Below are 17,051 nucleotides of genomic sequence, written 5' to 3'. Positions count from 1 at the left end.
ATTCATATCACTTATGCTGATGTGTAAGAAAAAACTGTTGTAATGGATTAAAAATGACTTACCTTCCCTAATATTAGGTTGTGCTCATCAATTTCCACTAAAATGATATCTTTAACAAACATAAAGGTGTACCTCTTGTAAATTCTTTGACAATAACGGTATGTTTATAACCAAAAATGCTGTTTATTCCACTACATTCTTGAGGAAGATTGGGGGAATTTATCCAGAATGACATGCAAGTCACTGCAAAATAAAACACACCTTCTCTATACAGCTCAGAATATTTATAATTGTTAAAGCAAAGCCAAATATTTGGTTACAATGCTTAATTTGTGGATTGCTTTGGCTTTAATGGAAACATCTGCTTTCTCCAATGTTTGGTCCCTGGGCTTCAAAAAGTTTACCCCAAGGAGCAACTGCTGTGATTTAGGTCTTGAAGGCAGCTTCTAATGCTTGAGCTTTTTCTGTGATGTTCTTCTGAAAGGGCATCATGAAGTCATCAAAATCCACCTCATAAGTGAACCTCTCCCGCCGCAGCTCCCTCTTCCTGATCAGCTCTGCTGTCATGGCTTCGGGACTCCAGGTCTTAAATAAACAACCACATCCAGAGCAGGTATGAGGGTGACAGCCAATAAATTATATCAGTATCCAGGCAATTTTCAATATGGTTAATGTAAAACTATCAAATTTACTTCTAATTTTTTTAAAACTCACTTCTCTTACATAACATTAATGGTTACATGAGCATCACTGTTTCTGATAATGACTGAAATGCTCTTCAGTTACCACTCTGATGACTCTCCAGCCAGCTGCTGTTCACTTTTAGGATGTCAGAACAAGGGAGCAATGGAATTACTAGATCTTTCAGAGTTACTACCTTTATGTCTTATGGGGAAGTCAAAATTATTTTCACAGTAGAGGGCATAAGGTGCTGGTGGTCTCTTATTCAGCATGGTTTGATGAGCATTGGTAAGACCACTCTTATTCTCCAAAGATATTTTCACATCTTTAATTGTAGATTTAGGAAGCTACGTACTGTATAAATTCAGTCTTGATTAGTATGAGACTCCCAAGTGAGATGGTGGTAGTGTATACAAAAAAGGAAGGGTTGAGCTCTAAGAAGTACCCAGAAAAAAAAATCTCTAGAACTTAGTAACTATGCAGGCTATAGGGAATGGCATCTCCAAAGAAGACTTCAATCATTCAAGGAAAATTAAATACCAATATAGAAAATAGTAATACTAAATATTGGAAGCTAAACACGTTGGATTTACTAAGTTGGAAGTGGTAAGACCTGGCAAAAGTACACCTTCAAATAATAACTATGAAAGATAAACTTTGGACAATTGTTTGGGTGCTCTGCATAAAATGTATTTGAAAAATGACATTATGAGTTTATACCATGTTATGATCCTTCTAAAGTACATACCCTCCGTGGAATAAATGTGATATCCACTTTCTTGGTATAACCACTGGTAATCAGTGAATTGAGGTAAACCACGTTATCCTTACGCATCTTCTTTTCCTCTAGTGTGGTTGGTATAGTATACACTGATGAAAGCGGTTCCTGGAAACAAGACCAAAAAAACCCATCAATTACAAAAACCTATATATACTCCCTTTTATATATATGTATATACTTTCCAATATTATTTATTGCTCTCCATCTTACTCTGAAGCCAGAAAAAAACTAAAAATGCCACTATACAAATTATAATTTGAAATGACATAGAAAATTATTATAACTTTGGGTTGAGAGAGAATTAGTTTGCTTTGTTTAATGCTCTGAGTATCAGTGACAGATCACAAAAGTCTTCAAGATATCCATCCTTGACCTGTGGCCATTATTAATCAGAAGAATGTATTCCTACTAAAATGATAATGGTGCAGGTATTAGGAGCTTTGGCTGATCGAGCCTCCTTTACCTCTGGCCATTCTTACCCTCTTCCCTACCCATGCTTATTACTCTCTATTGTCTGCCTATCATCCATCCCTTTACTCTATCTACTTGACCACCTACATTTCTCTAACCCTTCCCAATTTGATAGCACTAAAGATTTTCCTTCTTGAATTTCATCCCCTGTCCTGTGTCAGCCAAGAATCTCCAGGGATTCTGGAGAAGCTTTCAGCCTCTGAAAGCTTGGAGCTTCCTGCTAATGACAAAGTCTTGATGCCTCAGAAATCCCCATAAACGAGAACTTCAATATTCTGTTGATAATTTAGAGGCACCGAAACCACTCCAGATTACCAGGAACAATCTGACACCTTTAAAACTTTCTAAAGTCATTTTGCAGGGTAACCAAATTACATATCCTAGGATTCAGTAGTAATCAGTAAAATTCCTTTGGAGAGGGATGGTGGTAAGGTGGAAAGGGAAAGATTATGAAACCAAAATGAAGGAAAATCATGCTTTACTTCCTTCCTCATAAGGGTCACCTTTCTTCCCTGTTTGGGTCACCTCACCATAGCTGCATAATTTAGGACCAAGTGTATACATATCCAACTCTAGTTCTTTTTTTTTTCAATGTTCTAATGGTATTTGACTGAACCAACTTAGTTTTTGAAATGAGTACTTTTTAGACTTTTCAGTAATAGGAAATTTCTCACTAGGTATTTCTTTCAAAGTATTGCAAATGGCAGTGAAGACAAGGACTGCACAGTATTTGCCCAGGTCCCTGTAACAATATATAACTGGTGCCGCAGTCCCACCAGTTACTAATGGGAGGTCAATAGCTTTTCATACCTCCTCTTTCTTAATCTCAGGGCCTTCACTCTTCACTTTAAGCGGTGGCTTGCCTTTTGTTTTTTGATTTTCTGCTGGTTTTGGCAAGTTATCCAGCTTTTCTTTAATCAAACCAATTATTCTATAGTCAGCATATGCCTTTGCAACGTCCATGGCACTATGCCCTGTTTAAAACATAAATTCAGAGTTTCATTAAACGTAATAATAATAATTAAACCATGTAGGAAAAGTCTCAGGACATCAGCCCTAAGCATGTGGTACTAAGGGTGATCACTGAAGCTAATGGTAAGGGTCAAGTCACAAAGCTGGATCAGATACTCTCTAATGTGGACCCAGCTTTAAAATTTCATCATTTAAAGTGCCATTTATCAGCAAAACCATGTCTTCTTGTTAATTATTTTGAGCATGTTTCTTAAAAAGTTGATAGGAAATATCAGTAGATAACGTGAATATCTAAGTGTTGGTTCTCTTCCCACAATGTGTGCATTCCTTTGTGTGTGACAATATTACATTGTCCTCCCCAACCAGTGATGGAAAGAAGGGAATTCAAAAAGGCCTGGGGAAGCTGGAGGTCACGAGTGCTCCGTGCAGACGGCTGGGTGTTGTGACACCTGTAATGTCCTCAGGCAGGCCTCACACAATACTACCTGTGGCTCAGAGGCTGCCTGAAGCAGCCACAGGTACTAATGCTCCTGCAGACCAAAAGCAAGCAATGGGTTCCACGCTAAGAAAATATTACCTCCACTTACTCAGGTGGGCTATTTATGATCTAAGGTAGACCTCCCATTTACTTCCTAGAGAGAGCCTCAAGTCAGGAGTGACTCTGTCCAGCTTTAGAAGAAATCCAAAGTCTACAGAGGCTTCAAACTATGCCAGTTATTAGGAATTGAACCATCAAAACAGTGTGATAACTCGACGTGATCTGCAGGCTGGTGTCAGTCCACAAACTAATGGTGACAGGGCCACCGTGAAATAAGTGCACAAATTAAGAGTAAGCATTTAGAAATTTTTATAGCAATTTGATAGAGTTTTTTTTTTTTTTTTGTCGTTTGAGTCTAATGATAATTTGGGGCTTATATTTTATGTTTTTCTTTTCTTTTTCTAGTAAATCATTTTTCATTGTATTTTACACAAATCTCAAATGAACTTATTTACAAAACAGACTCACAGACACAGAAAACAAACTGGTGGTTACCAGGGGGTAAAAGGGATGGGGAGGGAAAAATTGGGAGTTCGGATTTGCAGATACTAACTACTGTATATAAAACAGACAAACAACAAGGTCCTACTGTAAAGCACGGGGAACTATATTCAATACCTTGGAATAGCCTATAACGAAGAAGAATATAAAAAGGAACATATATATATTATATATATATATGTAAAAATGAATCACTATGCTGTATAGCAAAAATTAACACAACATTGTAAATTGACTATACTTCAATTAAAAAAAAAAATCTCAGTCCACAATGGACTGTCAACATAAAGAACTGGTTCTTTAACACCAATGATCTGAACAGCACTGTGAATAAGACAAAGTTCCATAACTCTTAATTCAGGTTTGTGATTGCAGCAGTAGCTCAAGGGAAAATGTGGTTCTGTAAGTATAGATTCCGAAGGGGTTTGGAACTTAACGTAAATTCTCCTTTTCTAACCCTAATCCCCAATAATGAGAACACATACCTTTTCTATTCTCCAGCTGGAATTTAGCACCGATATCGAGCAGGTATTTTACGGTATCCATCCTACAGCTCTCAATGGCTCTACTTAGGGGAGTTGAATTGTTGATTGAAAGGGCATCTACCACGGCGCCCGATTTGACAAGAAGCTCAACAATATCTTGTTGGCCTGCGTGGCACGCAAAATGAAGCGGAGTCCACAGAAAATTATCTGTGGCATTAACATTAGCCCTGTAAAATGAGAGAGATGAGCAAGCTAAAAATACGGGTTATTCTGAGCACTGGAGGCTAAAAATGCTAAGATTTCATAGTTGTTCAACTATAAACCAAGGAAGCTTTGAGTCAAGTTAAACTCTGTGCCATAATTCCTCTTGCCTCAGGTCCTGCATTACATAACAGTCTTAACTTTCTTTGTGTATATATACATTTTGTTTAGTTTAAAAGGTGCTTAGATCCTAGGTGCTACAATTTTTGCAAAGGTTACATCAAGGAAAATTATAAAACTGGATCCAATGGAATCAAAGCTGACAGGAAATAAAAAAGTTATATTATTTCACTTTGTACCTACTTTATCTATATGTTACAAATTTTTAAAATGCACATTCATGATGAAAATTCTAAGCATTATAATGTATTATTTAAAATTGCAGTCCTATTTAAAAATCTACTGCCCAAAATTTCAAATTGTCATTAAGTTGCTTTGTACCCCCTCTTGATAATAAACACATTTAAATCTTTCTTTGACATTAAACATCATAGTAACACTAACAATCATACATTTTACCAAGTCTGCAATGACTGGGCTACTAAGTGTCTTACATATTTTAACTCACCTAATTTTCAACAAATTCTGTGAACTGTATTCTGTTAGAGGCCCATTATAAAAACAAGAAAACGGAGGCACAAAAGCTTATTCAGAAATGGTAAAAAGAAGGCATTAAACCTGAGAAATTGCTTCAGATTAAAAAGTTAAATAAAAATGTCATGCTTTTGACTGGGACATTGGGCTGTTCACCAGAAATTGACACACTGTAACCGACTATATACTTCAATTTAAAAAAAAAAAAGAAGCTAAAAAAAAAATGCCATGCTTTGTTATTTTAAAGATATTTACAAATGAAGCAAGGAAAAAGGAAAGAAACAGATGCTTAGTCATTATGGCCACTGTCCCACTTGTTTGAATTTGTTGGGATCCCCACACAAAATAAAGCAGATTAAAAAATGACTTCATGTAAAATGGCTATGTTCTAGAGACCCTCTGTACAATATTGTACTGTACACTTAAAATGTGTTCAGAGGGTAGTTATCACGCTATCTATTCTTACCACAATAAAAAATATTTTTAAAATTTAAAATAAAAAGCAACCCTGCATCACTGAGGCAAAGCTCTGAGACCAAATTAAATCGTCTTGGGAGGCCAATGATACCCAGTCAGAAAGCTTCTTCTACCCTCAGGGTGAAAACTTCTCAGTCTTCACTTTGTACAGAATTGTTAATTGGCAAGCTGTCTTCGCGTACACACCCCTGCGTTCCCAACAGCCTGGTTCCTCGTATAAGAACCATCTGTAATCTAGACTTCAGGAGTGAACCGCTTTCTTGCGCAACTTAAATTCTGGAGCTGAATCTCTTATTCTTCCTTTCACTTCCTTGAAATGTGAAGGCTCCTGAAAATTTAAACCCTACTCAACCAGAAGACATACCCCTTTTCAAGAAGAAACTTGACCGCATCTATGTTTCCATTCGCACATGCAGTCATTAGGGGTGTCTTGTAATAATTATCCTTCATGTCCACGGGTATTCCTGATTCGAACGCCTTTTTCAGAGAAGCCAGGTCGTCCGCCTTGGTGATAAAATTAATGTTTGAAAATACTTTCCCCGGATCATCAATGTACCAAGCAGAGTCATCCTGGATGGGATGTTCTGGGGGATGATCCCGATTAAAGCGATTGCAGTCTGTCACATTCTTGTAGGTTTCGATCATGTAATAGGGCGGCCCACCGTCACTGCGGCGTGGGAACACGTGGTCCGGGATGATGCAGATGGGGAGGGGTAAAACAAACTTGCCCTTTTTGGCTCTTTTGGGCATCCTTTTTTTCTTTTTCTTAGGCCCGTAGGACCCCAAGACATAAGACTTGCTTAAGTATTTGGTTCCTTTAAAGAACTCATTAATGTCGATCCCTCCGCCCCTGACTTTCTCGTGAAGTTGCGCTATGATCGCCAGCTGTTCCGCGTTCATGAAATCCTGCCTCTCCTCCAGCGCCAGCACGAAGTCCTCCTTGCTGACTGTCCCGTCGCCCCTGTCCACAAACGACAGGGCTTCCCGAAGGAAAGTCTCATGTTCGATGGACCAGTCGTGCAGCCTCAGGTACAAGTGTGGATTCGGATTTTTGGCTCCTTGCCGGGCCAGTTTATTAGCGATTCGCTCCGCCCTTCGAATTTCCTTGCTGGCTGCTTTGAAACCGCCTTCCTTAGCCACAGCCTTGGGCGTTTTGTGCTGCCCGTTCTTCCATTTCAGGTCACATCCTAAAACAGGAAGCATTATGAGGAATGGTGCTGAGGCATCTGCATGTCTCCACAAATAACATTCATCCAACGGTTTTCTTAATTTCAAGTAATTAGTCAAAAGTTTGTCCCCCAATAATTATGTATAGAGGTGAGCACATTTAGCAATTATAATTACAAAATTAAGCTATGATTTTTTTTTTCCTGAAAGCTTCACTTCGGTGAATTCTACGGGAGTTATGTTTCCGATTTGTATTATCTGTCCCCAAAAGATTAGAACATTAATCTCTATAGATATTTGAAACAAATATCATATTGGGATACTTGCGAAAGAGTCTTCATGCCAAACAGGAAGAGTAAGGGTGATACTCGAATTTGGAAAGAAGCTGGGTTCAGACAGTTTAAGTAGGACCTTAGAATGCTGAATGACACCTGCTCTTTTGAAAGATGACTGTAAATCTGGGTACAATCTTAAACTATATTTTATCTGTCTTCTCCATGAAATTACTGTAATCTATATTGACCTGCTGTTTTGCATTAAGTTCATGTGAACAGCCTAACAGAGGAGAAAGTAATTTGTTCATCAAATCTGAAGAATTCCACAATGATAGTTGTGAAATTGGGCATTAAAATTCATTTTCCTTTTTGGTCCCTTCCTTAAAAGGATGAGGCCAACATTATATGGAGGTTTTCTCCATATGCATGAACTTTTCTGAATGCATTGGGGAGTCTACTTAGTGTTATCAAGAAGGCTGTGTTGTCTGTAATAAGTGTCTTGAGACACTAAGAACTTATTGTAAGTCAGACTATGAAGATGCTCTTTCTAGTGTTTTGAATCTAGAAGGCTCTTCTGCTGCTTTGCCAACGTCGCATAATCAAAAAAGATTCTCTAGCAATCAGTATCTCTAGCAACCAAAATGTAAAGGCAGCTGCACACAAAAATAAAACATGCCTCTCCAACACTTTATAGTTTTATTCTTTGCCAAAGAGAAAATTAATCACCAGTGTTTTTCAACATTAATACTTCGGTCAATAAGTCTACAAACAATAAATTCTGAAGAGGATATGGAGAAAAGGGAAGCCTCCAGCCACTATGGAGAACAGTATGGAAGTTCCTTAAAACATTAAAAATAAGAGTCACCATTTGATGCACCAATCCCACTCCTGGGTGTATAACTGGAGAAAACTCAAACTGGAAAAGATATACGCACCCTAATGTTCATAGCAGCGCTATTTACAATAGCCAAGACATGGAAGCAACCTAAATGTCCATTGACAGATGACAAAGTCAGATTCATGTCATATCACTTATATATAGAATTAAAAAAAAAAAGATACAAAGGAACTTATTTACAGAACAGAAACAGACTCATAGACAGAGAAAATAAACCTGTGGTTACCAAAGTGGAAAGGGGGAGGAATAAATTTGAAATTTGGGATTAACAGATACACACTACTATATATAAACTGATAAACAACAAGGATCTACTGTATAGCACAGGGGACTATATTCCTTGTAATAACCCATAATGGAAAAGAATCTATCTATCTATCTATCTATCTATCTATCTATCTATCTATCTATCTATCTACCTATGGAACTGAATCACTTTGCTATACATCTGAAACATTGTAAATCAACTGTGCTTCAGTTAAAAAAATACTACCTTTGGCATTGTCAAAAAATTGTCCATCCATGTTGCCCAGGAGTGGGATTGCTGGGTCATACGGTAGTTCTAGTTTTAGTTTTTTAAGGAACCTACATACTGTTCTCCATAGTGGCCGCACCCATTTACATTCCCTCTAACAGTGTAGGAGGGTTCCCTTTTCTCCACAATCCTGTTTAGATTTTTAATAATAACCTAAAAATACTTGGGAAATGAATTTTTTCTCACTTTTCAGGCAAGGTTCATGATTTAACAGAACGTAGAGGAAGAAAAACAATTTTAATTTTCTTTCTATATATATGTGTGAGATAAACAACTGACAAGTGACAAATTCTCTGTTCATCCTCAACGCAGGAAAACCGTTAAGTTCTTTAAGCGTAAAATTGGTAGACGATTTTACCTCGCTGAGCTAAGTATCTGCAGCAGTCTGCAAAACCACCCATGGCAGCATAATGAAGTGGGGTGTTCCCATTCATTGCAATCAACCCCACGTCTCCATCATAGGCAAAGAGAAGCTTCAATATCTGCAAAATAAATAGTGAATATTGTAGAAAAAAATAAGGATGTATGATTACTGAATGAAGACTGGCTCCTAGACCTGTGTGATACAGTGTGTCAATTTAAATTAAATTGAAATGAATTACATAGAAGACAGATCTCCAAAAATTCAGTCTTTTAGTTTCACTGGCCATATTTCAAGTAGTCAAAAGCCACACATGGACTGTATTGTACCATATGTATAGTACAGATATAGAACATTTCCATCATAGCCATAAGTTCTGTCAAACAACACTGATCTAGAGTATAGAATACTCTATAGTCCGCTGGGAGACTACCATTTTGGTAAATTTTGGCATTGTAGAAAGCATCAGACTATGGCAAACGTCATCGGGGAGTAAATTCTTTACCAAATAGATGTGATTTCTATTGTGATGTATACTTTTATTGCAGGGAAGACACTCAGTGACAAAAATGAAGATAATTGTGTTAAAACTCAGAGAAAACTCAGTAAAGAAGTTTTAGAAATAATTCAGAATTAAAAAAAGTAAAATTGATTTCTATTTTGTTTCTGCAATATCATGGTACCTATGAGAGATCCTTTGCTGATATGTCCAGATAATCAGAATACTTACAGCTAAAAATTTAGGTGAGTCATTAGATGCACACAAACATCAGGGAGATAAGAGTATATTCCCCACAATTAGATTATAACATATTTTGAAGATTCTGATATGTAATGGAGTCATAAAATAGAGTAGTCCCTGTTGGCAGACTTTTAAATTGTCAGGATATAGGAAAACATTATTAGTAATATTAAATGAATAAACTTGCAAGCAGATAAACTTGAATGAAGAGCTAAAATACATTTTTAAGAATATTTGGTATAAAGTGTAATTTTAAAATTATTTAGGAAAAACAGGATGATAAGGCAAAAAAATTCTGTCAGTGCAACCTACACAATATTTTAAAACTTTGAGGAAAAGGAGATAATATTTTTAGCAATGAATTTTAAAGCAAAGAGTAGATTATTACATCAAAAAAGCCTCCTTTGGCAGCAAAGTGTGCAGCATGATGTCTGTCATTGTCAAACGCGTTCACTTCACCTCCTCTTTCCAATATCCCTCGAACTAGCTCTATCACTCCCTCTCTTGATGCTTCCATTAAAGCCGTGCGACCTGTGGACTGGGCATGAAACAGACCATATGCTGTTTATACCTGTCATTGTTAAATAGCACATTCAGTATAAATATGATCTAAGTCCATGTGGCCTTAAAGTTACATTGACAGGTTCAGTTCTGTACAGTTGTGTTAGTTTCATGTAACAAATAGGAAAAATGAAACCAGTACCATGGATCAGTGTCCAAAATGTAGAATTCTAAAACCAGAGTCAAGGTTACACCAGATGTCCCTGTGAGAACATCATGCTGAAAAATGCAGTTTCTTGCAAAGAAAGTAGAGCAAAAGGGGAGAAACAGGGTAAAACATGCTGAAATTAGCTGATAGGTGTTTTCTAATGAGAGGAAATTCTGTTTTTGTTGCCTGGAAATCTCAATTAAAAGAGAAGAAAATTCAATAAAATTAGCTAAATGAGGAGAGGGAGCAAAGTGATTAAGGGAAATGGCAGAATTACATAGTTTCTTTCTGAGAAGATAAATTTTTTATTAGGCATCAGAAATATCTTGTCTGTTTTCCTATAATGTTTTAACACTGTATGGAATAAATAACAATTTTCCAAATGTAATTAGGAAATAGACTATAGAATCATGACAAGGTAAAGATAATGAAAGTATATCATTTTAAAGCATTTTGAACAGAAATGAACAGTCTGTAAACTAACAGGATAATTTTACCATATGTAAATGAAAATTACATTAATAGGACTTGGTAATTTAAAAAAGGAATATGTATAATCACAAGAATAGTCATACTGAGTTGATAGCATTTGGATTGGCTCCTTTCTCCAAAAATGTCAGGCACACATCTTTAACATCATGTGCTTCTTCGCAAGCTCTAAGGAATATTGGCTTTCCTTCATAGGTACAATTGTTGACATCTGCACCATGTTCCAACGCAATCACTGCACAGCGATAATGCCGCTTTGTAGGTAAAATGCAGTAAAACAAAATACCTGTAGAAAAAAAGAATACTTAATTAATAGTTCCTCTCTATTTGAATCAGATAGGAAGGAACAAAGAATAATTTAAAAATCCACAATTAGCTAGCTGAGAAGGTAGTAGAGCAAAGGCATTTATGCCTTGGTTTTCCCCTCTGAAATCAACTGGAACACCAAGACAGAGAAACCAGAAGAGAAACATAATCTCTGATGGGAGCTAGAAAATAGTCATAATCAAATGGGACCTGGCTTGGGAAGAATCTGAGAGCTAGTGTATGAGCCCTGTTGACCCTGGGTATTTGACATCCTGCAGCCAATCCCCCAGTGCCCCTTCTTGGAATGTGCAGGGGTGTGTGGGCCAGAGGGTTACTGGTGGATCCCTGGACCCCCTCTGATACTGTAGGGTGGGAAAGGAGATGGCACTGAATGGTGAAGTGTGCAGACCGGCCATGTTTCGAGGAAGCAGGCTGTGGGTACAGGAGCGGTGAGAAGAAAGAGTAGGTGGCAAGAGGCTCTGACATCCTGGCAAATCATTTTGTTCCCTGAAGAGAGAAAAATCCTAAATTTCCATATGAGCACCTGTGACAGACAGACCCTTAAGATAATCCATGTAAAAAATGTAACAGACTAGGGGTATTGTTATAATCTGGGAGCAGAGTGTTGGTTAGAAAGTCAGGTGAACAACAGTCAAACTTCAAACTGATTTTGTAATGATTCACTCTTTTTAAGAGGCTTCATTCAAAGAGGAACAGTAACGAGAAACTAGCACGTGACCTATGGAGGAGAAAAGACACTGAAAGAAAAGGAAAGGAATGGAACCTGATAACAAACGCTAGGCAAAAATTATATCCTCAAAAAACTATACCACATGAATATTACTGACTGACCCATTTCCATGATAGCAAAGAAATTAAATATAACATTTCCTGAAACAAAAATGCAAAGATAGACCAAACCTAGAAGGAGAACTTCTAGAAAAATAAAAGATAAATAAAAGGAAAAGATGTATTTGAGCTAGCAGAACTAGGAAACAGCAGAGAAAAGTAAAACCACTAAAGAAATAAAAGTCAAATTGGAAGCAGGAAAAAGAGCAGATATTGCCAAAACAGTGATTAGGGACATGGAGAAAAAACTTGAAAGAACTTAGAAAAAATGTAATTGAGACAATGCAAAAGTTTAAATGATCTAGAGAGGCAAAGAACATTTAACATGTATGTAATTGATGTTCAATAATAAAAGACCAAATGAAACAGGAAAAAAAAAAGGAGCGATATAATAGAAGAAAACTCTTGAAGTGAAAAACCTAGATCTGACAGAGTTTACTGACCTCAGGAAAAATTGATTAAGAATAATCAATAAGACATGCCTATGTAAAGCTAGGTAAGCAAAGTGTCCTATGGGCATCTGGGTAAAAAAATTCAAGTCCCCTTGAAAAGTCAGTCTGGCTTCAAGACTTTGGCACAGCAACATTCAGTGCTAGGAAATAACTCAAGGAGCACTACAATGTCACCTGGGAAGGGAAATAGGGAGTTTTTATATCCAATCAAGCTATTGTTCATATATACAAGTGATGGACAGACAAGTTTAATGATGCAGGAGATCAAAGGATATAAATCCCAGAGTGAGCTAAACTACTTGATGACAAAAATGAGTCTAACAGGAGATCAACAGAGAATATGTGAGTAAAAGACACTTGATAGATGCTGTATCCCTTCATCATTGAACCAAAGCTTAATCACTTTAGGAATTCTAGACACAGAAAAGAATATTGCAATTCAAAATAATGTAGAAATAGTAATCTAATTTAACAAAACCTTGAAGAGAAGAGAGGGAAGGAGAAAGAGTGTGAGCATTTGATTCTCTCACCATTTACTACTGAATAAAGCAGTGAACATATTACTTGAGATATTATTAAAAGCAGGTCAGGAGATAAAGTGATAGGTGTTTATTATTTAAAGATATGAAAGGAATTACTGAAAGAACTAAAATGATTATAACTTACCAAAAATTTGTACTGGAAAGGAGGTAAAAGGAGGTGAGAAGAAGGGCTCTTATACCAATATTATCTTTCATAGAATACTATCAGTGAATGCTGTTTAAGTTGCTAATTCAAAAAACAGTTTCTGCAAGATTATACTGTATAGCAAAGGGAAATATATACAAGATCTTATGGTAGCTCACAGAAAAAAATGTGACAATGAATATATATATCTTCATATATAACTGAAAAATTGTGCTCTACACTGGAATTTGACACAACATTGTAAAATGATAATAAATCAATAAAATATTAAAAAAAAACAGTTTCTGTAGATGTAGAGCTGTCAAGTGAATCATTAAAAGGACCAAAAACAGACCATTAATTTTAGAAACTATAAGAAGGAAATTATACACATATAGCAAAATAAAACAAAGAACATACTGATCATGTAGGGAAATATTATATATATATATATTTATTTATATATTTATATAAATTAAATACATTATACCTTCATAATATAAAATAAATGACAGTTCTGAGGCCAAATCTATGAAGCATCTATTTAAATGTACATTGGATAAAAATAAAAATCCAATTTATGTGAAAATCAAAACTGAAATACATTTCATACAAGCACATGCATCTGATACAGTTACCCAGAACAGTTAAAAATACAAAGATGATCAAGGACATGGTTGGAAAGATAAAATCAAAGACTGAGAAGTCATAGCAGGCAAGAGTGAACCAAAACAGCAATCAATGACAACAATAAAATCTAGAAAAGAGTACCAGGTGAGGTTGAATTCATTACAAAGAACTTAAGGTGCTTATGAAATGGGTATTTTATGATAGTGTGTGCAACTCACGGTTAAAAATCTATCTAGGCTGACTACTGAAGTCGCAAAGGACATAAATCAACATTCCAAGGCTGAAGCAAAAACAAAAGAAAAAAAATTGTCCATAATAGAACAGGCATATTACATTTAGGACCAGGGATACATTTCCTATAAATGGGAGAACCAATGGAATGGTTGTTACAAAGAATTATTCTAGCTTTATCCTTAAAAAGAATAACTCCAGACACTGTAATTGATTTCCTAGGACAACACAGAGAAAGTACAGTTTAGGTCTAGAGTGTGTCCCACATCTTTCTAAAGATTCATTAGGTATTTTAACCATTTAAATGTTTGCTCATCCTTTGGAAACAATGTGCAGTAAGCCAGATGTCAATCATTGGAAGATAGACTGTTAATGGTGGAGAGACTACCTCAGAATAAGCAAAGCAGTTTGGCAAGTGGCAGCCACTGAATGATGAATGAGCAAGATGATCTAGGTTCACTGATGTGTGAAGACAAGGCACTGTGTGCATGAGCTGATTCATGAGCACACCGTGAGCCACAGTCAAGGCTAGACAGGCAGTGCTAGTGGGGTTATGTGTGAAACCAGATTCCATATTTGTTTCAAGTTCCATTTTATACTTTTAATGCTTCCTATTTTATTTGTCATGTTGTTTGTATCATACACTCATCTTCCAGAACCTTAATAGGTTTCATATTAATTGGAATGAGTATAGTTAACCGTATGTCTGTCGTGTTTGCTTCAAATATGCATTTGACCTTGTTTACATTTTACCTTGGTTGTTTAAATTTTAGACTTTGATGCTATAAAATTTCTCACACTGCTTTCTTTGTGGTTTCTATCACTGCTTCAAGCTCAAAAAGGTAAACTTTTCTCTGTTACAGTTCTTCTGAGAGTCCCGGAAGTTTCTGCAAAATTCCAGGTATAAGATGCCGTAAGGAAAAACTATTTCATGGTCAAATATGGAAGATGTCACTGTTTTGGGGCTTCTGACAAAATAAACATGTCTAAATTTGTTTTATCCAACGTTTCTCTAATAAATTTGACAGTGGAATGAACCAATTTTGCACGTAGCACTTACCAACATCCCATGGCTTCGGTGGTCCATGGAACACACTTTAGGTAATGATTTTCTATAGAGCTTTGAGAATTTCCTTTTTTTCCCCCAGAATATAACATTTTAAAACACGTCTAAGTCCTGAATGCATCTGAAGCTTATTTTGTTGTGTGGTACCATTAAGTAATGAAATAATTCTTCCTTGTATTTGTCCCCTCCTCTTGTTTTAAGCAAGTCACTTACCAAATACGAAGTCCAGAGGGAGTTACAAAAGCAGATTCTGTCCTTGTCAGAAAGCATTAATATTATAAAATAGGATTAGTTTCTCTAAAGTGGAACTGATGTTAATGGCTTTGCACTTGAAGCAACAATTTGGAACAATTGATTAAATCTACTAATTTATATTAAGCCTGGTGGTAATTTTCTTAGTGATTTTCATGAGGCTACGTCAACTCCTGCCAGAACCTTGAGTTATTTGGGCAAGAAGCTCCCAGTTGTGGTCTTGAGATGGGGTTAGGGAGGGAAAGAGAGAGGAAGTACAGCTATCTCACCTTAATAATCATGGAAATGCAGTCTCTCAAGTTTCAAGTCATATTTCCAAATACATTTTTAACCCTAGAAATTTGGAATTTACGTGAGAATCCACTTTAGTCCCTCAAGTTCCCAAATGCAGCTACTTTCTACATTAGACTGCTCTTCAGAGCAAAATCCTTTTGGAGTCTTAAGTCTCGTATTACTTGGGGTCCTCAGATGTAAAGAAGAAATGCCCTCCTTTCGTCTGTTGTTCTAAATGAGGTTTTATATTTTATAATGAGTGGTTATGATTATGGAAGTATCAATGTGTCATATTGAAACTTCTCCACATTAAAAAAAACAGATTACTCTAATTCTAATATTCTTTTTAATTTAAAAAATTTTTAAAATTTATTCATTTATTTCTTAATAGAGGTCCTGGGGATTGAACCAGGACCTTGTGCATGTTAAGCATGAAGTCTACCACTGAGGTATACCCTCCCCTCCTAATATTCTTTCTAAATAAGAAAGTTCTCAGAACTGGTTAGAAACGCCTACACCTAAGAAATGCCCACACCATTTTCAAACTATGGGGAGATGGTGTCCTTAGATATAGGAGTGAGAATCTAGCCTTTTACTACTTTACACTCCATGAGTGACTCACTTCTAAAGTTGGAAAGCAAAAAGAAAAATCCGTTTTATTGATTTCTGGCTACAAAGTGAGTCGCATTTGTTGGATAGAATGTTGGGAGTTTTACCTTTTCCTTCGTTATCGACTATAGTCATATCAGCCTTTGCCTTGGCTAGTATTTCCATGGACAGTTCGTGGCCCAGTTCTGCAGCCCTCATCGTCGGAGTGCAGCCCATTTTGTCTTGCACATCAGGGTGAGCACCAAGGCTAAGGAGAAAGCTGACCATATCGATGTCATTGGAAACCGAGGCTAAGTGCAGAGCACTGTGTCCATTGATGGGATCTGTGAAATTGATCAGTGCAGGGTACCCAAGCTTGGTCAGTTTCTCTATCTGCTTCTTGTCTTTGTTCCGAACACACTGAAGAACTTTGTAGATCTGCAAGTTCTCAAGTCTCTGATCTGCTAAAGCCATATTTGACTAGCTTCTTCAAAATGCTTTTGTGGACCAAAACAAAAACTACGGCAGCAAAAATCGAAGCAAAAACATATAATTCAAGGTTAATTTTGTAATCTTTACTCTGATGAGATAATAGTTATATTTTAAGCCTTTTGTAAGAAGAGATGCTGTTTCTTATGAAACGTTATTACTGTAATTTATTGCAACTAATTTCATGAGAGCAGAAATTAGATAAATACAAAAACGTTTAGCTCAGCTAGCATAAAGTTAAAATATTTCAAAACAAATCTTCCATCGTAATTCATACTAGACTTGCTATGCAGTTTTCTTATTATCTCATTT

The 17,051-nt window shown here is 36.4% G+C and overlaps 1 protein-coding gene across 1 annotated transcript; it reads right to left on the bottom strand.

The window, feature by feature from the left end:
- Positions 1–277: 277 nt before the first annotated feature.
- ANKEF1 (ankyrin repeat and EF-hand domain containing 1) lies at positions 278–16,821 on the bottom strand. Its single transcript, XM_010994367.3, has 9 exons — positions 16,379–16,821; positions 11,024–11,223; positions 10,128–10,277; positions 8,995–9,118; positions 6,126–6,948; positions 4,430–4,656; positions 2,744–2,907; positions 1,430–1,567; positions 278–585 (listed from the first exon to the last, which is right to left on the bottom strand). Exons 1-9 carry the CDS (start codon positions 16,722–16,724, stop codon positions 427–429), a joined length of 2,331 nt encoding a protein of 776 aa, XP_010992669.1. The 5' UTR covers positions 16,725–16,821; the 3' UTR covers positions 278–426.
- Positions 16,822–17,051: the final 230 nt, after the last annotated feature.

The sequence above is a fragment of the Camelus dromedarius genome, chromosome 18 (assembly GCF_036321535.1).
Source record: "Camelus dromedarius isolate mCamDro1 chromosome 18, mCamDro1.pat, whole genome shotgun sequence".
NCBI lineage: Eukaryota > Metazoa > Chordata > Mammalia > Artiodactyla > Camelidae > Camelus > Camelus dromedarius.
This window is presented reverse-complemented; position numbering and strand designations above follow the sequence as displayed.